This window comes from Crinia signifera, chromosome 9, assembly GCF_055691185.1.
Source record: "Crinia signifera chromosome 9, ASM5569118v1, whole genome shotgun sequence".
Taxonomy (NCBI): Eukaryota; Metazoa; Chordata; class Amphibia; order Anura; family Myobatrachidae; genus Crinia; species Crinia signifera.
This window is the reverse complement of record NC_139225.1, coordinates 28142867-28167290: the sequence shown is the minus strand read 5'-3', so window position 1 is coordinate 28167290 and position 24424 is coordinate 28142867. Positions and strand designations below refer to the sequence as shown.

Below are 24424 nucleotides of genomic sequence, written 5' to 3'. Positions count from 1 at the left end.
GTGGGAGTAGGGGAGGTGTGACGGTGTACCAGTATGAGTAGTACAAGTGAGAGTAGGGGAGGTGTGAGGGTGTCCCAGTGTGAGTAGTACAGGTGGGAGTAGGGGAGGTGTAAGGGTGTACCAGTGTGAGTAGTACCGGTGGGAGTAGGGGAGGTGTGAGTAGTGCAGGTGGGAGTAGGGGGGTGGTGTAAGTAGTACAGGTGGGAGTAGGGGAGGTGTGAGGGTGTACCAGTGTGAGTAGTACAGGTGGGAGTAGGGGAGGTGTGAGGGTGTACCAGTATGAGTAGTACAAGTGGGAGTAGGGGAGGTGTGAGGGTGTACCAGTGTGAGTAGTACAAGTGGGAGTAGGTGAGGTGTGAGGGTGTACCAGTGTGAGTAGTACAGGTGGGAGTAGGGGAGGTGTGAGGGTGTACCAGTGTGAGTGGTACAGGTAGCAGTAGGGGAGGTGTGAGGGTGTACCAGTGTGAGTGGTACAGGTGGGAGTAGGGGAGGTGTGAGTGTGTACCAGTGTGAGTGGTACAGGTAGGATTAGGGGAGGTGTGATGGTGTACCAATGTGTGTGGTGCAGGTCGGAGTAGAGGAGGTGTGAGGGTGTACCAGTGTGAGTGGTACAGGTGAGAGTAGGGGAGGTGTGAGGGTTTACCAGTGTGAGTGGTACAGGTGGGAGTAGGGGAGGTGTGAGGGTGTACCATTGTGAGTGGTACAGGTGGGAGTAGGGGAGGTGTGAGGGTGTACCAGTGTGAGTGGTACAGGTAGGATTAGGGGAGGTGTGATGGTGTACCAGTGTGTGTGGTGCAGGTCGGAGTAGAGTAGCTGTGAGGGTGTACCAGTGTGAGTGGTACAGGTGGGAGTAGAGGAGGTGTGAGGGTGTACCAGTGTGAGCGGTACAGGTGGGAGTAGGGGAGGTGTGAGGGTGTACCAGTGTGAGTAGTACAGGTGGGAGTAGGGGAGGTGTGAGGGTGTACCAGTGTGAGTAGTACAGGTGGGAGTAGGGGAGGTGTGAGGGTGTATCAGTGTGAGTGGTACAGGTGGGAGTAGGGGAGGTGTGAGGGTGTACCAGTGTGGGTAGTACAGGTGGGAGTAGGGGAGGTGTGAGGGTGTACCAGTACGAGTGGTACAGGTGGGAGTAGGGGAGGTGTGAGGATGTACCAGTGTGGGTAGTACAGGTGGGAGTAGGGAAGATGTGAGGGTATACTGTGTGAGCTGTACAAGTGGAAGTAGGGGAGATGTGAGGGTGTACCAGTGTGAGTAGTACATGTGGGAGTAGTGGAGGTGTGAGGGTGTACCAGTGTGAGTGGTACATGTGGGAGTAGGGGAGGTGTGAGGGTGTACCATTGTGAGTAGTACAGGTGGGAGTAGGGGAGGTGTGAGGGTGTACCAGTGTGAGTGGTACAGGTGGGAGTAGGGGAGGTGTGAGGGTGTACCAGTGTGAGTAGTACAGGTGGGAGTAGGGGAGGTGTGAGGGTGTACCAGTGTGAGTAGTACAGGCGGGAGTAGGGGAGGTGTGATGGTGTACCAGTGTGAGTAGTACAGGTGTGAGTAGGGTAGGTGTGAGGGTGGCAGTAGGGGAGGTGTGAGGGTGTACCGGTGTGAGTAGTACAGGTGGGCGTAGGGGAGGTGGGAGGGTGTACAGGTGGGAGTAGTGGAGGTGTGAGGGTGTACCAGTGTGAGTAGTACAGGTGGGAGTAGGGGAGGTGTGAGGGTGTACCAGTGTGAGTAGTACAGGTAGGAGTAGGGGAGGTGTGAGGATGTACCAGTGTGGGTAGTACAGGTGGGAGTAGGGAAGATGTGAGGGTATACTGTGTGAGCTGTACAAGTGGAAGTAGGGGAGATGTGAGGGTGTACCAGTGTGAGTAGTACATGTGGGAGTAGTGGAGGTGTGAGGGTGTACCATTGTGAGTGGTACAGGTGGCAGTAGGGGAGGTGTGAGGGTGTACCAGTGTGAGTGGTACAGGTGAGAGTAGGGGAGGTGTGAGGGTGTACCAGTGTGAGTGGTACAGGTGAGAGTAGGGGAGGTGTGAGGGTGTACCAGTGTGAGTGGTACAGGTGGGAGTAGGGGAGGTGTGAGGGTGTACCAGTGTGAGCTGTACAAGTGGAAGTAGGGGAGATGGGAGGGTGTACCAGTGTGAGTGGTACATGTGGGAGTAGTGGAGGTGTGAGGGTGTACCATTGTGAGTAGTACAGGTGGGAGTAGGGGAGGTGTGAGGGTGTACCAGTGTGAGCTGTACAAGTGGAAGTAGGGGAGATGGGAGGGTGTACCAGTGTGAATAGTACAGGTGGGAGTAGGGGAGGTGTGAGGGTGTACCAGTGTGAGCTGTACAAGTGGAAGTAGGGGAGATGGGAGGGTGTACCAGTGTGAGTGGTACATGTGGGAGTAGGGGAGGTGTGGGGGTGTACCAGTGTGGGGAGTACAGGTGGGAGTAGAGGAGGTGTGAGGGTGTACCAGTGTGAGCTGTACAAGTGGAAGTAGGGGAGATGGGAGGGTGTACCAGTGTGAGTGGTACATGTGGGAGTAGTGGAGGTGTGAGGGTGTACCAGTGTGAGCTGTACAAGTGGAAGTAGGGGAGATGGGAGGGTGTACCAGTGTGAGTGGTACATGTGGGAGTAGTGGAGGTGTGAGGGTGTACCAGTGTGAGCTGTACAAGTGGAAGTAGGGGAGGTGTGAGGTTGTACCAGTGTGAGTAGTACAGGTGGGAGTAGGGGAGGTGTGAGGGTGTACCAGTGTGAGTAGTACATGTAGGAGTAGGGGAGGTGTGAGGTTGTACCAGTGTGAGTAGTACAGGTGGGAGTAGGGGAGGTGTGAGGGTGTACCAGTGTGAGTAGTACATGTAGGAGTAGGGGAGGTGTGAGGTTGTACCAGTGTGAGTAGTACAAGTGTAAGTAGGGGAGATGGGAGGGTGTACCAGTGTGAGTGGTACATGTGGGAGTAGTGGAGGTGTGAGGGTGTACCAGTGTGAGCTGTACAAGTGGAAGTAGGGAAGGTGTGAGGTTGTACCAGTGTGAGTAGTACAGGTGGGAGTAGGGGAGGTGTAAGGGTGTACCAGTGTGAGTAGTACATGTGGGAGTAGGGGAGGTGTGAGGTTGTACCAGTGTGAGTAGTACAGGTGGGAGTAGGGGAGGTGTGAGGGTGTACCAGTGTGAGTGGTACAGGTGGGAGTAGGGGAGGTGTGAGGGTGTACCAGTGTGAGTAGTACAGGTGGGAGTAGGGGAGGTGTGACGGTGTACCAGTATGAGTAGTACAAGTGAGAGTAGGGGAGGTGTGAGGGTGTCCCAGTGTGAGTAGTACAGGTGGGAGTAGGGGAGGTGTAAGGGTGTACCAGTGTGAGTAGTACCGGTGGGAGTAGGGGAGGTGTGAGTAGTGCAGGTGGGAGTAGGGGGGTGGTGTAAGTAGTACAGGTGGGAGTAGGGGAGGTGTGAGGGTGTACCAGTGTGAGTAGTACAGGTGGGAGTAGGGGAGGTGTGAGGGTGTACCAGTATGAGTAGTACAAGTGGGAGTAGGGGAGGTGTGAGGGTGTACCAGTGTGAGTAGTACAAGTGGGAGTAGGTGAGGTGTGAGGGTGTACCAGTGTGAGTAGTACAGGTGGGAGTAGGGGAGGTGTGAGGGTGTACCAGTGTGAGTGGTACAGGTAGCAGTAGGGGAGGTGTGAGGGTGTACCAGTGTGAGTGGTACATGTGGGAGTAGGGTAGGTGTGAGGGTGTACCAGTGTGAGTGGTACATGTGGGAGTAGTGGAGGTGTGAGGGTGTACCATTGTGAGTGGTACAGGTGGCAGTAGGGGAGGTTTGAGGGTGTACCAGTGCGGACAATAAGACAAAATGCAATATGTCAAACATGACATAGGGAGGTGACATGACAGATAGATTACTATGTGGTCAAGGATGTGTGAGGGCTACGCTAGTGAGGAATTGACTAGGATGGCCGCATGGAGAAAAAACAGTCTGTGTGTATAGTCGTCCTTGTAGGCCTTAAGCTGCACTGTCTGCCAGACGGTAGCCTCTGGAACAGGTCATGTGCAGGGTGTTACTTGTTCCTCGATGATCCTGCATGCTCGTTTCAGGACACTGGCATGATAGATGTCCTCAACTGCAGAGAGATTTTTGCCTATGATTTTCTCTGCTGTATTCACGATGCATTGTAGTCTGTGTCTGTCCTGAGCTGAGGCCGAACCGAACCAGACTAAGATTGAGGAACAGAGAACGGATTGGATGATGGCCGTGTAGAAGAGTGTCAGAAGCTCCTGCGGCAGTTTAAGCTTCCTTAGTTGGCGAACAAAGTAAAGTCTCTGCTGGGCATTCCCTACTGTACACTCGATGTTAGGTCCACATCTTAGGTCCTTGGGGATCTGAAGGATTCGATCATAGTTACCATGCTGTCCTCAATAACGAGTGGGAGGTGAGAGTGTGGGGTCTTTCTGAAATCAATGATCATCTCCACCGTTTTTGTTTTGTTTAGCAGTAGGTTGTGCATGCTGCACCAGGAGGTCAACCATTTGACCTCTGTCCTGTAGGCAGACTCGTTACCCTCTGTAATAAGACCTATCAGCGTGGTGTCATCTGTGAATTTGAGGACCTTCACAGAGGTGTCTGCCGAGGTATAGTCGTTGGTGTAGATAGAGAAGAGAAAGGGAGAAAGAACGCACCCCTGCGGTACGCCCGTGCTGGTTGTCCTGGCCTTCGAGATGAATTTCCCCACCTTGACTCTCTGTACCCTGTTCGTCACCCATGAGCATAGCCATTCTGGGACATCTAAGCTGTGCACTTTTTAATGCAGACAATCAGAGATGATAGTGTTGAAGGTGGAGCCTAAGTCCACGAATAGGACCCTTGCCTAGCCTCCCGGAGAGTCCAAGTGCTGCTTGAGAAAGTGTAGGCCAAGATTCACAACATTCTCCACCGATCTATTAGCTCTGTAGGCAAACTGCATAGGGCCGAGGAGGGGGCCCGCTATGGCTTTCAGGTGGGCCAGTACCAAGCGCTCTAGCGTCTTCATCACCACCGATGTTAGTGCAACCGGTCTGTAATTATTGAGGTCACCAGAGGGGGAAGGTTTATTTGGCACAGGGATATTAAGAGAGCTCTTAAAGCAGGCTGGGACTATCCCAGTAGTGAGTGATCTATTGAAGATTGTGGTGAAAATTGGTGCTAGCTGAACGGCGCATATTTTTAGGACGGATGGAGCTACGCCATCTGCCCTGGCGCTTTCCTCAATTTCAGGCCCTTGAATAGCATAGTGACCTCCAGTTCTTTCACCCGTAGGGGAAGCGGGGAGCACTGGGGAAGAGGTGGGGTTGCTGCCAGAGCAGCCCCTGCTGTTGCAGGATGGGAAAAGGTGTCGCTGGGGGCGCAGGGCTTTTCAAACCTGCAGTAGACGCTATTCAGGTCCTCTACTAGCTATTGACTGGTGACTGCGCAGAACCATAATGAACCATTGCTTTGTTTACAACTGCTTTATCACAATGTTACTGAATCGTTTATTTCATGTTGCTGTTTGTGACGCCACCTTTCGCTCATATCCTCAGCGCACATCTGCCCATCGCCTGTTATGCAGCATCGGTTACTAACACCCACCGGCCTTACCACTATCTCTTGCATGCTCTGAGATACTGATTCTTCTCTAGCTCCTGCATAATGATCTCCATGTGTAATGCTGCCCTCTACTGGCTGCTCCAGGTACTTATTCTGTCCATTTACAGTACACGAAGGGTATATTTACTAAGGGTGTGGATTATTAGATTTACTAAAATGGGACGGGATACGGCATACTTGCCTACCTGACCCTCTCCTTCAGGGAGAAAATGCTCTGTTACTGGCCTTCCCTGGTAATGTATGATTGCCAGCACCTGTGGGGAGCTGGGTAATTGATAAGAAAGGTGTTTCACCACAGGTGATGGCAATCCTACATTACCAGGGAAGTCCAGGAACAGAGCATTTTCTCCCTGAAGGAGAGGGTCAGGGGTCAGGTAGGCAACTATGGGATACGGTCATTAGGTCAACCCTATTAAAGTTGACATGCATTGGGTCGACAGGACTTAGGTAGACACCTAAAATAGGTTGACATGGCTAAGGTTTGTTGACAGGGTTGGAAGGTCGACACATGCATTAGGTCGACAATGGCAAGGTCGACAGTCAAAATGTCGAAATTAATTTTCCATGTTTTTTTTTTTTGTGCTAACATGTGCCGACAGGCGGCATTTCATGCACTACCATCCACTAGGACGTGGAGGAAGAATAAAATAGTGTGCCGAGAGCGGGGAGCCATACAAGCAAGCGCGGTACACTTTGATGGCGTTTATGTTGACTATGTCGACATTTGGGTAAAAAAAAACTTGAAAAACTCATGTCGACCTTTTCATTGCCGACCTAATGCTTGTGTCAACCTTCCAACCCTGTCGACCTTAGCCACGTCAACTTATTTCAGGTGTTGACCTAAGGCCTGTCGACCTTCAGTGTTCGACCCAATGCATGTCGACCTTAATGGGGTCAACCCAATGACCCAAACACAATGGGAGTTCTACTGAAGATGGGACGTTGCCCATAGCAACCAATCAGGTTCTACTACATATTTATTTAGCACCTTCTAGAAGATAATAGCTAGAATCTGGTTGTCATCGGCAGCATTTACACTTCTGTAACCACGCCCTTCTGTAACCACGCCCCTTTACCTGGAACATCTCTCCTTCCCACCATGCACCCATTGGGCTGATTCTGAGTCAGACTGAAAGTGGCCTTGTCTTCTGGATGCCACGCAAGCTGCAATTACTACCTTATGCTAGTGCAAGTTTCCATAAGGCGGGAAGCTGCTCTGCCTATTACAGAGAACTGTCTGGCACAGGTACATGGCACAGGTACATGGCACAGAGTGTCATGCAGTGGCGTAACAATAGTCCCGCAGACCCCATGGTCGCAGGGAGGGGCTGAGTAGGTGTGGGCGCCGGGGTTCTGCGGGGGTTTTGATGTGCCTCCCTAGCCCTGCCTTACCCCGCTGATGCTGCTTGCTGTTGCCGCATCCAGTGGCTGTGTGGCCGGGACCTGCAGATATGCTTGTCTGCGGCCCCGGCTCTCCTCCAGGCTGGCACCTGATAATGGCAAAAATAACTCTCACAAAATGTCCGCCCATATACAGCAGACACTTATTGAGGATGCTAGAGGAGGCTCCTCTAACATCCTCAAAAAGTGTCTGCTGTAAGGGGGCGGACATTTTGTGAGAGCTATTTTTGCCATTATCAGGAGCCGGGACTGCAGACAAGTAGATCGTCTGGTAAGAGGGGGTCTAAGTATCTTCTGGTGGGGGGAGTTTAATTGTAACTATGTCCAGTGGTGGTTCCAGAGGAGGGCTGCAGCACAGTCTAAAATTCAAATAGGGGAGCAATGCCAACTGCCAGTGAGTCAATTTGGAATGGCAGTTGGTGGCAGTGGCTGTGTCTCCCCTATTTGAATTTTGAACTGTGCTGTAGCCCCTCTCCTGGAGACTCCATTGGGCGTAGCTACGGTTAAATCCCCCCTTCCCTGGGGGTGCACCGTCTAAGTGCACCCCTCGCATGGCTCGCTGTGTTCGGCACACTATTATATTCTCCCTCCAAGCCGTAGTGGATGGTAGGGTATGAAATACCGCCTGTCGGCACAGGTTGGCTCATAATTTTGTAAATAAAACTTGCATCCACCGTTTGACTGTCGACCTTTTGACGTCGGCCAAAAGTGGTTGACCTTATGACTGTCGACCTAGTCAATCTATCATGAGTCCAGTACCCAGCAAAAGATCCTTAGTCAATGCGTCAGATTCAGGAGTCCTTGAGACTTTACTAAATCCACATAATGTAACCCAGCATGTGTGAAATAATAGAGGCTAGGCCGGATCATCAGTAGAAATAGTGTCAGTCTGTAAAAAAGGAAGAGATGATGGACGTTATAAGCTACGGACGCGTTTCACTGTCACGCGTTTCACAAAGCTGTACATTGGTGACAGCGAAACGCGTCAGTGGGGACAGATCCGGACCAGTCTCCATCCATCTATACATTGCTGCAATACATCATATGGATTTGGTAAAGTGTCAAAGACCCATTTGAGGGTGCGCTGTATCAGAATCCCAGCAGCTGTCATCATTTGCGACCTTCTTGCCCTGTTCCTAGGCAGGATGGAAATCCCCAGAGTACTCCAAAAGAAAAGGAAAAACCCACAATGCATTTGGGCAGTGGCTGTGCATGCATTGTACTAGAATGCCGGTTGTCACTGATGTACTCAAAAAGAAGCATTAATTATGCAAAGTCCATGTTAAGTAATATTTATTTATTTAGTTTCTTACATAGCGCAGCAGATTCCGTTGCGCTTTACAATAGGAGACAGTGATACAACAAACTGGGTATTTACAGACGGACAAAAGTATGAGGGCCCTGCTCGCAAACTTACAATCATATACAATTATACATGAATATTTGTTATCACAATATAGCCCAGATATTCCAATAAAACGGAAAATATATTTACAGTAGTAATCAGTCTATACATTATAACCTGTTTAAATACTATGTGACCATGGTTTAATTAGCCACTGAAATGTCATTACGTTAGACAGAAGGTAATATCATTAAAATCCAGTAGGTGGTAGTGTTGCGGTCACATTATAACTATGCAATGTACCACTTCTTCCTGCCTATCAGCACCCCCTGACTCAGGGGTGTAACTAGGACTTGGTGGGCCCCATAGCAAAATTTTGAAGGGGCCCTCCTTCTACAGGGAGTGGAGGTACATAGTGCGGGTATAGGGTGACACACGCACAGGTTGATGGGGGGTACAAGGCATCACAAACACACAGGGATAGGAGGGTACATGGTGTCACACACACACACACACACACACACACACACACACACACACACACACACACACACACACACACACACACACACACACACACACACACACACACACACACACACACACACACACACACACACACACACACACACACACACACACAGGGGTAGGGGGTGTATACTGTCACATACAGTAAGGAGGGGGTTATAGGGTGTCACACACACAGGGGTACATTGTCAGGAGGGAAGCATAGGGTGTCACGCAAAAGGGAAGGGGTTACACACTGTTAGATACAGCTGGGAGGTGATTTCTGAGTGTCTCACATACACAAACGCAGACACACACACACACACACACACACACACACACACACACACACACACACACACACACACACACACACACACACACACACACACACACACACACACACACACACACACACACACACAATGAGGTAGCAGTTGTATAACTACAATAATTTGTCAGCCGACCCTGCTTACCCTGATTATATGTGGGGAAAGTTCACACACATGAAGCCACTCCATCCTAAACACAGATTAAATTTAAGGTGCTAAAGTATGTCCAGATTATAAATAGAAAAAAAAAAAAAAAAAATATATATATATATATATATATATATATATATATATATATATATATATATATATATATAGTTGCATTAAGTGAATGTGAAGGTGTAGAGACATACTGTAAAGGAAGAATTAGAGGGAGGAGAGAGAAAATGAATTACCTTATAACAGCAGCCTAGCTCCTGAGCAGTCACCTCCTGCCTGCATACCACCTACTGCCTGCATACCACCACCCTCTGCATACCACCTCCTGCCTACATACCACCTCCTGCCTGCATACCACCACCCTCTGCATACCACCTCCTGCCTGCATACCACCTACTGCCTGCATACCACCACCCTCTGCATACCACCTCCTGCCTGCATACCACCTACTGCCTGCATACCACCACCCTCTGCATACCACCTCCTGCCTGCATACCACCTACTGCCTGCATACCACCACCCTCTGCATACCACCTCCTGCCTGCATACCACCTACTGCCTGCATAACACCACCCTCTGCATATCACCTCCTGCCTGCATACCACCTCCTGCCTGCATACCACCGCCTGCCTGCATACCACCTTCTGCCTGCATATCACATCCTGCCTGCATACCACCTCCTGCCTGCATATCACCACCCTCTGCATACCACCTCCTTCCTGCATACTACCTACCTACATACCACTTCCTGCCTGCATACCACCATCCTCTGCATACCACCTCCTGCCTGCATACCATCTCCTGCCTGCATACCACCTCCTGCCTGAATACCACCTCCCCTGCCTGCATAACACCTTTTGCCTGCATACCACCTCCCCTGCCTGCATGCCACCTCCCCTGCCTGTATACCACCTCCTGCCTGCATAACACCACCCTCTGCATACCACCACCCTCTGCATACCATCCCCTGCCTTCATACCACCTCATGCCTGCATACCATCTCCTGCCTGCATACCACCTCCTGCCTGCATACCACCACCCTCTGCATACCACCTCCTTCCTGCATACCACCTACCTGCATACCACTTCCTGCCTGCATACCACCATCCTCTGCATACCACCTCCTGCCTGCATACCATCTCCTGCCTGCATACCACCTCCTGCCTGCATACCACCTCCTGCCTGAATACCACCTCCCCTGCCTGCATACCACCTCCTGCCTGCATGCCACCTCCCCTGCCTGCATACCACCTCCTGCCTGCATACCACCACCCTCTGCATACCACCACCCTCTGCATACCACCTCCTGCCTGCATACCACCACCCTCTGCATACCATCCCCTGCCTGCATACCACCTCATGCCTGCATACCATCTCCTGCCTGCATACCACCTCCTGCCTGCATACCACCTCCTGCCTGCATACCTCCACCCTCTGCATACCATCTCCTGCCTGCATACCTCCACCCTCTGCATACCACCCTCTGTCTGCATACCACCTCCTGCCTGCATACCACCCTCTGCCATCACACCACCTCCTGCCTGCACACCACCTCCTGCCTGCACACCACCTTCTGCCTGCATACCACCACCCTCTGCATATCATCCCCAGCCTCCATACCACCTCCTGCCTGCATACCACCACCCTCTTCATATCATCCCCAGCCTACATACCACCTCCTGCCTGCATACCACCACCCTCTGCATATCATCCCCTGCCTACATACCACCTCCTGCCTGCATACCATCTCCTGCCTTAATACCACCTCCTGCCTACATACCACCTCCTGCCTGCATACCATCTCCTGCCTTAATACCACCTCCTGCCTGCACACCACCTCCTGCCTGCATACCACCACCCTCTGCATATCATCCCCTGCCTATATACCCCCTCCTGCCTGCATACCACCTCCTGCCTGCATACCACCTCCTGCCTGCATACCACCACCCTCTGCATATCATCCCCTTTCTACATACCACCTCCTGCCTGCATATCACCTCCTGCCTGCATACCACCCCCTGCCTGCATACCATCTCCTGCCTTAATACCACCTCCTGCCTACATACCACCTCCTGCCTGCATACCATCTCCTGCCTTAATACCACCTCCTGCCTGCACACCACCTCCTGCCTGCATACCACCTCCTGCCTGCATACCACCACCCTCTGCATATCATCCCCTGCCTATATACCACCTCCTGCCTTAATACCACCTCCTGCCTACATACCACCTCCTGCCTGCACACCACCTCCTGTCTGCATACCATCTCCTGCCTTAATACCACCTCCTGCCTGCATACCACCACCCTCTGCATATCATCCCCTGCCTACATACCACCTCCTGCCTGCATACCATCTCCTGCCTGCAAACCACATCCTGCCTTAATACCACCTCCTGCCTGAATACCACCTCCTGCCTGAATACCACCTCCTGCATGAATACCACCTCCTGCCTTAATACCACCTCCTGCCTGCACACCACCTCCTGCCTAAATACCACCTCCTGCCTGCACACCACCTCCTGCCTTAATACCACCTCCTTCCCGCAAACCACCTCATTCCTTCATTGCGACTGTTAAAAACGATCCAACCTGAATCATGCCCTTTGGGCGAGTCCTTCCATTGTTTTTTTAAAGCAGCACTCAAGACAAGACAAAACCAACCTATTTTTTGCCCTGTAACTGATTATCACTTTAAAAAATAAAGGCTTTTAAAATATTATATTTGGCCATAAACCTGGTAGATCAAGCAAGGAGAACAGACTTGAAGAACCATTTCCTTATTGTGTATGGCTATAACTCTATTTGCCTCAGAATTTTGTTAACGTTTCTTATCAATGAAGCATTATATTTCCAAATAGTTTGATCTTCAATTAAAGATGACTTAGTTAAGTTCTGACGCGGCTTTCTGCAATGGTAAAGCCGGGCTTTGTCCATGGAGACTTTTATAGAATCCCCAATAGCTCTTAAAACAGAGTGTACAGCCGTCTGAACTACCATCCTCGGATCCACAATCATTTTACGGGCATTGAAATAGTCTGGCCTGTCCGGCTCACGGAGAACGTGCTGCAGTATATCGACTCCCGGCAATCTCTTCCAAGATGAGATGTTGGAGAACTTTCCATCTACAGAGACGGTTTCAGGGAACACGTGATTCTCAAACAGAAAAACCCCAACTCCTGGGTTCTGTTGCTGGAGACTTTCCATCAGGCCGTCCCATGTCTGGTGTTTCATTGGCAGAATTATTTCATCGAAATCATTAAGCAGCACAAACTTACTCCTGTACATGTTCCGATAGAGGCAGTCATTGAGTGCTGCCACTTGGCCATAATACCCAATATCCTTAGCATGGGCAGAAAAGAGCCACGATAGAGCCGGCCTCATGTATCGGTCAATTGGCCAAGGTATCACCTCTACAACACCTTCTGCAATGTAGTACTGAATGACTCTTTCCACCTGGGTGCTGCAGTTATTGAGGTAGATCATGACCCGTTGTGCCCCCAGTATCCGGTACATCTCCATGGTCTGTATGAACTGTAAGACATTCCTGTAATTCCTAAACATGGTGGAAATGCAGACCGTAAAGTTGGCGGAAAACGGTTTTATGTCCTTATTTTGTATTTGGAACAGGGGTAGCTGCATCATGTTCCCTGTAGGAGACGTATGGACAGATAGGTACTCGGCTTGGCAGCCTGATGGTTCCATACAGACCAGGTCCGTCGTTCGGTAGGGAAAGCCGCCATGATCAGTGTGTATGTCTATCTGAGCCTGGGAAACCTCCACCGATTTGGATACGGTACAACAAAACCAGCAATACAGCTTCTTCACCTCTGTGTGGTGGATAATGCTGAGGATACGGACTGCGCGTTTATTGTGTATTCGGTGTTCGAAATATGGAGCTAGGATAAATGTCCGGTTGTCGTGCAGTGGGGTAATAGTATTGGTGGTTAGTCTACTCTCACAGCAGGTACACGGAGGTCTCCAGTGATCCAATGGGTAAGTCAAAGAATGGGTAAATAAAAATCCCAGTAGAGTGGTGGTAGTTAGTAGGAAAAATATATATATTAGGTTCTTCCTTGTCCTGCTGATCATTGTACCAGGAAATGGAGTATCTAGAGGAGAAAAATAAGAAGGCAAAGTGATAAATGCTTAGATCATGCTGAGATTATTCTCCCACACTCCCAGGATCACCACACGTCTGAGCAGACTTCAGAGTTACTAACAACTACTTAAAAGTGGCAAGTCCGAGCAGCCCCTACTTTATCGTCACTTTACATCACAAAATGGCAGCTGAATGATCTCGCTATGGCCCCGCCCCTTCTTCCATCTGTGTCATCACATAATATGCTCTGTACTGATGATTACCAGTCCAGTAGCAGTATGTTCCCTGGCCGTATAGTTAAGTTAAACGTGGTGCCCATTTTCCCTGAGCCTGAGCTCTGCCTTCCTTCTATCATCAGCAGGAACAGAGATCAGCCATTGTGGTAATGGCTAATATTATTATTATTCTATAGCCTGAGCAAGTTGCTGTACTACAAGGGATGTGGCCATTAGGTCAACAGTCAACATGTTTTTCATTTTTTCAAAATCTTTATTGAAAGGAAAAAATCTTTACAATACAGAAATGTAATGCAGGGTTGCCGACTTTTTCTGTCTCCTCTCCGGGAGAAGCCCGGAGAGGAGACTTCCACCTGCAGTTCTGGGGGCGGGGCTTGAGCTTTACATCATTAAGCCCCGCCCCCAGGATGTTAAGAAACCCCAATTCACGGATCTCTGGGGGTGCCCGGGAGGAAGACCCGATTTTCCGGATCCTCCCGGCCATTCCGGGAGGGTCGGCAACCCTGATGTAATGTTCAAATAAGGCATTAAACTCAGTTTAAGACATTAACATAAAACAAAGCAGGATGCTAAACCAACACTTATGACGTATTGCAGGTACAGTAATATAAAAACAATGTGAAAGCTGCTCAGTCAAACTAGTAATACACTCAGGTGCTGCAAGGGAGGGGGATCTAACCCCCAGCACAGCAAGAGGGCATTAGTAATACGATTTGAAAAACCAACACAATAGAAGGTAATTCAGACATCTTATACCCCTTTTAGACCAAAACGCCGGGTCGCACCCGGCTTTTTGGACCCTGGTTGAAGCCAGGTGCGACCCGGCGTTTAGGGGCATTTACACCGGATGGGCTTAAACGCCCGCAACCCCCTCCCGCCCCTTCCCGGCGCTTGAAGATGACAGCGCGATGTCATCTTCAAGCGCCGATCGACGCCGCCGTACCCAGAACGCTGCTGGGGGCAGCCCAGCACTAAGGTAAGCTTCTAGGCTGCCCCCAGTCCCCGCACGCACCCCCCCGCCATTGGACAGGAGGTGAATGGATGCCGCACACAGGCATCCGTTCACATCCCTCCCCCGCCGCCGCTGCTGTCTGCAGAGTATAGCAGACAGCAGCGCCGGCTGTCAGTGTCAGACTGACAATCCGTCCAACCTGCGGACGCTGCGGTCCGCAGGTTGGACGTTCCCCATCCGACCCGGCGTTCCCATTTACACCGCCCTCTACCCAGGTCCTAGCCGTGTTCTATCCAGGTCAGGACCTGGGTAGAAGTCCTGTGTAAAGGGACACGGTGTTAGGGATTTACACCGCCGAAGATCCGGGTCTGACCCGCCGCTGACCCGGATTTTTCGGCGGTGTAAAAGGGGTATTAGTTACATATATTTAGCAAAAGATATGATAAGCTTCTGGGCCTTGTCAAGGCTTCTCTGATACCGGAAGTCCTACACAGGGCCGGATTAACAATGGGCCTGATGGAGCTGCAGCTCCAAGCCCACTCTCCAAAAAGGCCCATTTTGTAGATGAGGGCCAGGGCTTTCTAATGAGCCCAGCATCTCTAGCCCCCGGGAACTGGAGATACCGCCAGGCAAAGCTGCAACGTTTTCCCCATAGGATAACATGGGACCCACTAATTCCAACCCCCACCCAGTTTCGACGGCTGTCAGTTCTCCCCCTGGCATCATAGAAGCTTGATGTTCATTCGAACCCAAATAGCTGGGCCTTCAATCTGATGGTTCATATGGGTTAATTGGTTCCAGAGATATTTTTTATTTCTGAAATGTAATTTCATGGCTGTTCATGTTCTTTGAGGGCAGATTTCACTGGAACCAAATGGCCCACTTTCATAGGACCAAATTCATTAGAAGTCCACTTAAAAGTTCTTCAATATGATACTTGTAAATGGGTTAGTTGGTCCCGAAGATATAGCTGGTTAAAGGAGGGGGGGGGTTTCTCTCCCCCTCACACCAGAAAATGCAGGGACTAGGATGGTGTAAAAGGGGCCAGCCAGAGAATGTTCCTGCATGATCCTGGGACCATATTCCCAGGTAAATTCCCTGGTGTGAAAGGGTTATTATTTCAAATAGCCTGGACCTGCAGTGCTCTAAATACAACTGGGCAGCCTGCCGATCTCTGGCAGGCTGGCAATGGCTGTCACTTCTGCCTGGCGGTTGCTTTCCCCCAGTTACTGTGAGCATAGTTGCCGATTCTGTGGGTGCTCAAGGGCCCAAGCACCCACAGAAACTATTGAGCACCCACGGGCCCGAGTCCCACTGCTGGGCCGCCATATCAACTTGCTAATTTGCGGCTGCTGCACCCACATTACTGGACCCGCCACCTGGGAAACACCTGCACTGGGGGCATTTATGTACCTGCACTATGGGGGCATTTATGTACCTTCACTACGGGGGCATTTATGTACCTGCACTATGGGGGCATTTATGTATGTGGAACTCTGATGGTGTAATGGTTAGCATTACTGCCTCACAGCGCTGAGGTCATGGGTTCAATACCCACCATGGCTCTAACTGTGCGGAGTTTGTATATTCTCCCCGTGTTTGCGTGGGTTTCCTCCGGGTACTCCGGTTTCCTCCCACAATCCAAAAATATACTGGTAGGCTAATTGGCTCCCAACAAAAATTAACCCTAGAATGTCTGCGTGTGTGTTTACATGTGGTAGGGAATATAGATTGTAAGCTCCACTGGGGCAGGGACTGATGTGAATGAACAACTATACTCTGTAAAGCGCTGCGGAATCTGTATGCGCTATATAAGAAACTGTTAATAAATAAATAAATAAAACTCTGTTGCCGTAATTTGAATATTGGAGACAACTGTGCTCCGTAATATAAATTGGTATTATTTTGTGGCCACACCCCTTCCCCATAAAGCCACTCCTCTATATTTTTGGCTTGAGCACCCACCAGCAAAAACATAAATCAGCACCTATAGCTGCGAGCATGTATTCCCCCTTGGCAATGAGCATGTAATTGCACATGGCAATGATCATGGAACCCCTGGCAATGAGCATGTAGGTAAGCAGCGCTTATGTAGCATAATTTTTAATAGGCATTATGGTGTTTGGCATAACACATAATGGACCTTATGGTGTGTGGCTTAACATGTAATGGGCATTATGGTGTAAATTTTTATATTAAATTAGACACACCCATGAGCAGACCACCCAACCAGAATACTGGTCATGCCCCTACATTTTTAGGTGCTGGCCACAACCCCTGTTATTGTGCATAATGGGCCCTTGATCATTTTCAGCTCCAGACCCATTTAGACCTTAATCTGGCACTGCCTACACTGCATGATAACGGCACCCATTCTGAGCCATATAATTGTCCACTGTAAGGCTACATGATAACAGCACTTACCAATATATGTTGAGAGCCAGCCTATAAGGAGTTACCCCTAAATCCTCCTTGTGGCACGGGCTAGACATAGCATGGGCTAGACAAAATCAGACAGAGGGCCAGATGTACTAAGCTTCAAAAGTGATAAAATGGAGAGTGATAAACAGCCAGCCAATCAGCTACTGTCTGACATTTTCAAACGGTGTGTGACATGGCAGGTAGGAGCTGATTGGCTGGCTGTTTATCACTCTCCATTTTATCACTTTTGAAGCTTAGTGCATCTGGCCCAATATCATTACAATATTAAAATGGAGGATATTCAACATGTTTTTCATGTAGACACATGGAAAATATGTTGACATGAATTTTGTCAATTTTTTTAAAAAAAAGGACTTGTTTGTACTTTACCATCCCGGTGTACAATATAATAGTGTGCCAAGCACAGAGAGACCCCATGCCAGAAGCATAACAAATGCAGCGAGTCATGAGAGGGTATGTGGTAAACTTATACAGTGTCCATACTGACATATGTCGACACACACAAAAATTATGTAAAACTCATGTCAACCTTTTTCAGCATGAGGAGGGGGGGATCGTGGCATGGGGTGGTCCTCGGGATGGGGCGTAGAATGCCCAATGTTTTTTATGACGTCCCCATAAAAATGATGGGCGTTCCCCTGGGAAAAAATCATTCGATGGTCGGCGATAAATAACCAGCCAATCAGCTCCTACCTGCCATGTTACAGTACTGGTTTGAAAAATGAGAGGTAGGAGCTGATTGGCTGGTTGTTTATCACTCTCCACTTCATCACTTTCAGAAGCTTGATACATCTTGCCCAATATGAATAAATACATATGCAGTGGCGCACACAGGGGGGTTTCTGAGTACCCAGAACCCCCCCCCCCCCCCCCCCCCCAGGAGTCTAAGGACTCTAGGCTGAAAGCTGAGGGTTCCCTCTTTCCATGGGTACAAGAATTTTAAAAATTGGCCATGGGAACCGGAGATATCTGACTTCAAAGCAGTGGTCCCCATCCAAGCCTGTTAATTGCTTTTGCCAGTCAGATATTTCAGGTTCTATCTGACTTAGAGTTTTTCTAAGGAAATATTCCAAAATCTGGGACTCTTCCCCTTTGACGGACACTTGTAGCTTGTCTCTACTGTTCCCAGAACCAGAGATATCAGCCTTCCAGCAGCTGGTTACTGCTCCAGCTCCACACACCTGGTATGTAGTTTTATATTGTCGTTGGCAGATTGCTCTGCCTCCTGAACTCTGATCCCCTAGTCCCCAATACCATTTGGTAGGTGGGATTTTCTAGTTTTTATATCCATTAAAATCTAAGAAATCTATTTCTGAGAACTGGAGATATCTGCAGTCAAGCAAGCTGTCCTCCCACCAGAAAATTATGAATAATAAGCCCACTCAACTATACACCCCTCCTCTGCATATTAAACATCCTCTACCACCCCGGAAGTTAAGTATCAGGGACCCTTCATTCAGCCCAATGCCCCCTTCTCCCACCCCATCTCCCCCCATCTGATATTATATTTCAAAGGAGTCAACTAATTTGATCATCAATTTCCTGCTCACATTCCAGTCCCCCTCCCCCCCCAAGAACAATTCGACCAACTCTCAGAATAACTAGAATTTTGATAGCCGTCCTCTTGCGCATACCTTGACTAGAACCTGTTTGGCTTGATAACGGTCTTAGCTCCTTCAGCAGGAAATTCAGCATTAAAAAAAAAACAGATTTGTTTGTTTCTACGGTTTACAGAGACCCAAGAACCTTCCCTTGGACTGCATCTCACAGAAATTGGTGCCATTAATCAATTCCTATGTGAGAATGTTCCGAAGACAATTTTCTCCCAAATGTCAAAGCCTTTATAACCAATGGCCTGACTCAACTTGACACACTGAAGTGTGAAAATCGGTATTAGATGATTTTTACACTTTTGTGCATGCGTGCGAAGCGTCAACATGGCATTTTAGGAGGGGGGGGGGGTCAGACGAAGCTGGTGTGTCCACTTTTGGGGTGGTTTGGGTTGGCTGTTTGACGTCACGTACAACCAGGGCCGGCGCCACCACTAGGCAGCTTTAGGCATTTGCCTAGGGCACCGGCCACTGGAGGGCAGAAGTTTGGAGCAGCCAGGTCCCCCCCCCCCCAGGATGGAGGTGAGCGGAGGTGAACTCCCCCCCCCCCCCGGCTACTGTATATGCAGCTGGGGGGTCGGTCAGAGGTGTCCCAGTAGCGCTATCCGGCGTGGTGGGTTATATGCAGCAAGGGGTCTGAGGGGTACCTGCAGCGCTCCCAGCAACTTACAGAGCCCCGTCGGGTGCTGTCGTACAGGACCAGGAGAGAGGGAGCCGCCCGGAGAGAGAGCCAGGAGATAGGGAGCCACCTGTTGTACCGCCCAGCCGGAGTGAAGTGCTGCCCGCTGCTGTCCATCATCATCTGCCGGGCGGCGGCGCGGGAAGCTCTTCTGGGTTTGAAAACACTGGCCGCATGCTTATTGGCTGAGATTCAGCCAATCAGCGTGCGGCCAGTGTTTTCAAAATCAGAAGCGCTTGCCACGCCGCCGCCCGGGAGATGATAATGGACGTAAGCGGGCAGCACTTCACTCCGGCTGGGCGGTACAACGGGTGGATCCCTGTCTCCTGGCCAGACAACGGCATCCGACGGGGCTCTGTAAGTTGCTGGGGAGGTACCCCTCAGACCATGCGGACCCCCCGTGTAGCGGGTGGGCACCGGCCCTGCGTACAACTGCTGCAAAATGGGAAATGGGGTCCCTGTCTTTGCAGCCAGACTGAGCAGGCAGGGAGCTGGCTTAGAGATGCAATTGCATCACATTTCTACAATGTGCATTCATTCTGCAATGTGATCACAACTACATTGCGATCGTATCGCAGGGAGTGACCTTGCTCGCTGGGTGGCTCCGGCATGCGAGAGACACCGGCTGCAGTTTTGCTTTTTGAAGCAAAACTGCAACTTAAAAACCATACCTCCCAACCAGGGCCGTTTCTAGAGGCGGACAAGCCGTGCAGCAGCCCGGGGCGCCGCACGGCTTGTCCGCCTCTGTTTGACAGCCAGGGCGCCCTGCAGCTCCCCCAACGCCGCGGCCGCCGCAGCCTCCTCCCCGGCGTCCGACTCCACACACACAACAAGTTACAAGCAGAGGGAGGGGAGGGGAACGCATCGTGCGTCTCTCCTTCCCCCTCGCTCAGTGGTGTCACTGGGCTGTTAGCCTATCAGAGCTCGCGGGCTGGCAGCCAATAAGGAGCCAGCCCGCGGGGTATGAATGGCTGATGGGCGACGGCTCAGGACAGAGAGGTACACACTACACAGTGAAGGGGAAGGAAAGAAGCGTGATGCGCTCCGCTCCCCTCCCCAAGGAAGCAGCGCTGCAGCAGCACTCCCCAAGGAATCAGAGGCGATGGCACAGAGGGAGACACAGACACAGTGAGTTTGGCACTGTGGGAGCATAGATCTATGGCACTGTGGGGGCATATTTGGCACTGTGGGGGCATACATCTGTGGCACTGTGGGGGCATATTTGGCACTGTGGGGGCATAGATCTGTGGCACTGTGGGGGCATATGTTTGGCACTGTGGGGGCAAATGTTTGGCACTATGGGGGCATAAGTGTGGCACTGTGGGGGCATATGTGGCGCTGTGGGGGCATATGTGGCGCTGTGGGGGCATATGTGGCACTGTGGGGGCATATGTGGCGCTGTGGGGGCATATCTGGCACTGTGGGGGCATATGTGTGGCACTGTGGGGGTATATATTTGTGGCGCTGTGGGGGCATATCTGGCACTGTGGGGGCATATTTGGCACTGTGGGGGCATAGCTGTCACTGTGGGGGCATATATGTGTGGCGCTGTGGGGGCATATCTGGCACTGTGGCATATTAGTAAACGGCATCAGTTGTGCGTCAGCGGCGCGTGGGGCATAATTTGTAATGGCCATTACGGTGTGGGGTCTAATGGGCATCACGGTGTGCGACATAATGTGTAAATGTCATCACGGTGTGTGACAATGTGTAATTTTCATTACGGTGTGCGGCGTAATGTGTAATTGTCATCACGGATAAATAGTGTATAATGATTTAAGTAGCCTGTCATTGTTTGGCCTTGATCTGTGAGGTGTACTAAGTCCTTGTGTGGCCTTCAGCCGGCCAACTTAAGTGCGGGAGGATAATGACAATTCCTGCGGTAACCAATGTCTGGTCATGCAGGATGCAAATGTGTGATGTAAGGTAATTGTTTTCCTGCTAGACCACGCCCTTATATTAAGCCACACCCTTTTTAAAATTAAGCCACACCCCCTATTTCGGCGCGCGCAATTTCCGCAGTACCATGTTATGTATTTGGTTGGGGGGGGGGGGGGGGGCACATTTTTTTTCCTTCGCCCTGGGAGCTAAATTGTCTAGAAACGGCCCTGCTCCCAACTGTCCTGATTTTTGCTGGACCTTATTTTTGGGACATTCCCACATCCCGCCCAGGGCTGGCAGTGTCCCGAGGTTAGAGGGGGCAGTTGGGAGTCCCCCCTGTCACCTGCTGCACGGAGGTCAATGAATCAGGGCCTTCTTAACACATGGGCTTCCTGGACAGTTGCCCTAGGGTACCACAAGTCCAGAGTTTCTTGTGAGGCTAGGGATTAGCCTCGTTTGGTCTGCAGCATCTTGTTCGACAAGCATTAGGTCAACACCACTAGGTCGACATGGGGAAAGGTCGACATGGATCTAGGTTGACATGGGACAAGGTCAACATGGGTTTAGGTCAACAGGTAGACACAAGCATTAGATCGACAGTGTCTAGGTCAACAGTCAAATGGGTTTTTTCACTTTTTTTTTTACCAGAATGTCGACACAGTCGAGATGGACACAGTTTCAAGTGCAGCGCACCCCCTTGCATCACTCGCTTTGCTCGCAATGCTTCGGGCACGGTGCCTCACTGTGCTCAGCACACTATTTTATTCTCCCACCACGCCCTAAAGGATTGTAGGGCATGAAATACAGCCTGTCGGCACATGTCGGCTCAACAAACAGTGAAAAATCCCATGTTGACCTTTTGACTGTCGACCTAGACACTGTCAACCTAATGCTTGTGTCGACCTAATGACCTGTCGACCTAAACCCATGTTCACCTAGACCCATGTCGACCTAGACCCTATCCCCATGTTGACCTAGTGGTGTCGACCTAATGCTTGTCAACCAACATGCTGTAGACCAAATGACCGTATCCTGAGATTGCTGCCCGGCTGCTTTGGTTGTGAATTACACAAATCAGAGCTGCTGGGAAACATTCTCTACCGGCTGCAGCCAAACAGTTACTGGCTGTAAGCTCTAAACTGCTAATGCTGGATGACTGATAACAGGTAGGGAGACACAGCAGGAAGTTATGCTTTTTTTTTACTTAAGTAGGGGCCCCAGTGCATTGCTTTGCCTAGGGCCCACTATACCGTTAAGATGACTCTGACTTAAACTCCACCATATACACTCCTCACTGAATATACAGGACAAATCACATGATTAGACATACATAGGGCAGTATTCAATGAGGCTGATTCGCGATTTTGTGCTGTAAGGCGAATTTTTGACTAAAACCCTATTCAATGACCAGATGGCGAATAAATTTCAAGGTTTTTTTCGCCATGCTTCACCGAGTAGCTATCGCTATCTTTTTAAGGTGAAGTGGAATGTGAACTTTTAAAATAAAGTGTTTTGTTTTTTACATTTGGTGTCAAAAAAATCAGGAATTTTATTCTGAGCAGGGGCATGCTATTTTTATTCATGTGCTGTAAGCACATGAATATATATTTAATTAAAAAAATATATATATATATTTTTATTTTTTACACGAGCAGCCAGCAGGGGGCCGGAGCCGAGCCGCTCATTAGATATTCATATATTCACTGCACCCGATCATTACATATGCACGATCGGGTGTAGTGAATACCCGGTCCCCTGTTGGCTATCCCGGGGGGGGGGGGGGGGGGCAGCCTGTGCTGCCTGGCTCCCGGGGAGCCCACCTCCCCCCTACAAACTTCTGGGGCAGGCAGGGAGACTTCCATCTCCCTGCCTGCCGCTGTCCTCAGGCTCCCTGCGGCATCCATACTGGAGCCGGCGAGGCTCCGGAACGCGGCGGGCAGTAGCGAATGTGCAGCGAATCCTAAACAGGATTCGCTGCACGTCGTCATTTTTCTCATTGAATACTGCCCATACAGTATTGGGCACCTAGCACTAATTTGGCCATTTAAATAATGGCGAATGTGCCATAAGTCTGTCTAACCCTCCCCTTTAGAATGTAAGCTCTCACGGGCAGGGCCCTTGTGGCACCCCAGACTTTTTCCATTGAGTCCCAGCAGCGGGACCTTAGGGGTTAATTTCCCCCGTTCAGTGCAGGGCGCGAAGGAGCGTTCCCCAGGCTGACTGACAGCTCTGGGGACGTATAGGGAGAGAGGAGAGCAGCGTGGAGGGAAGGAGCTGGCAGCAGGAGACTGAGCGGCGGCGCGGTGATGACCGCGCGACCCCCGCCGACCTCCAGACACTCGCTGAAGCAGGTACGCGGCGCATGGAGCGCGCGACCCCCGCCGACCTCCTGACACTCTCCGAAACAGGCACGCGGCGCATGAAGCGCGCGACCCCGCTGACCCCGAGAGACACCCTAGACGCAGCCTGGGAAGAAGGAGAATGACGCAGAGCAGAAGTGGCGGGCTGAGTGCGGCAACGCTGCAATAGCAGCGCCCACACTAGCCGCCCTCCTGCAGAAGAGAAAAGAGCAGCAGCCAGCCAAACAGAGCGAGGGAGCGGCATAGCGACGGGCAGGAGCCCGCATCTTGAACCAGCCCCAGGTACCACTTTCCCCTGCTCCCCCAGGCACCTCCCCTGCAGTAACCCACACCTCAGCCTGACCTATTCCCCTCTGCACCCAGCAACACGGCCGAGCGTCCCACAAGACTTATCCACCATGGAGGGGGACAAGTGCACCCGAGTGAGGGCGATACCTATCCCCTACCTACACTACGAGGGAGCCCCACATTAGCCTCACAGTGAGGCTAGTTGCCCAGAAAGCCACAGTGAGACCTGGTTGCAGAATTATTCTGCACTTGTTGTAAAGACATTGCCTTACTAGTTTTATACCAAAGGAGGACACTGCCATCTGGTGATCAAAGTTAATATTGTCAGGAGCCAGTAAGGGAAGGATTTGAGGTTACGGTGTTCATTTATTCTTCCAATCAGGAACAGTTGCTTGGAGTGTGTACGAGGAAAGGATTTACCCAGTGACTGTGTAACTAGTCCATGGACTTAAGTACATTACATATCGTTTTCCTGCATTTAGTATGTTTGGTATGCCAGTCCCCAGAAATTACATGGTAATAGGTGTCTAGTGACATACGGTTATGTG

General features: G+C 50.5%; 1 protein-coding gene across 1 annotated transcript; it reads right to left on the bottom strand.

Moving 5' to 3' along the window:
* Window positions 1-12119: 12119 nt before the first annotated feature.
* Window positions 12120-13418, bottom strand: LOC146036827 (beta-1,4-galactosyltransferase galt-1-like). Its single transcript, XM_083160696.1, has one exon. It carries the CDS (start codon window positions 13416-13418, stop codon window positions 12120-12122), a length of 1299 nt encoding a protein of 432 aa, XP_083016822.1.
* Window positions 13419-24424: the final 11006 nt, after the last annotated feature.

What these genes read in the sequence shown, in the direction of transcription:
- LOC146036827 (XM_083160696.1), bottom strand. Translation starts at nt 13,418, where the DNA reads ATGATCAGCAGGACAAGGAAGAACCTAATATATATATTTTTCCTACTA.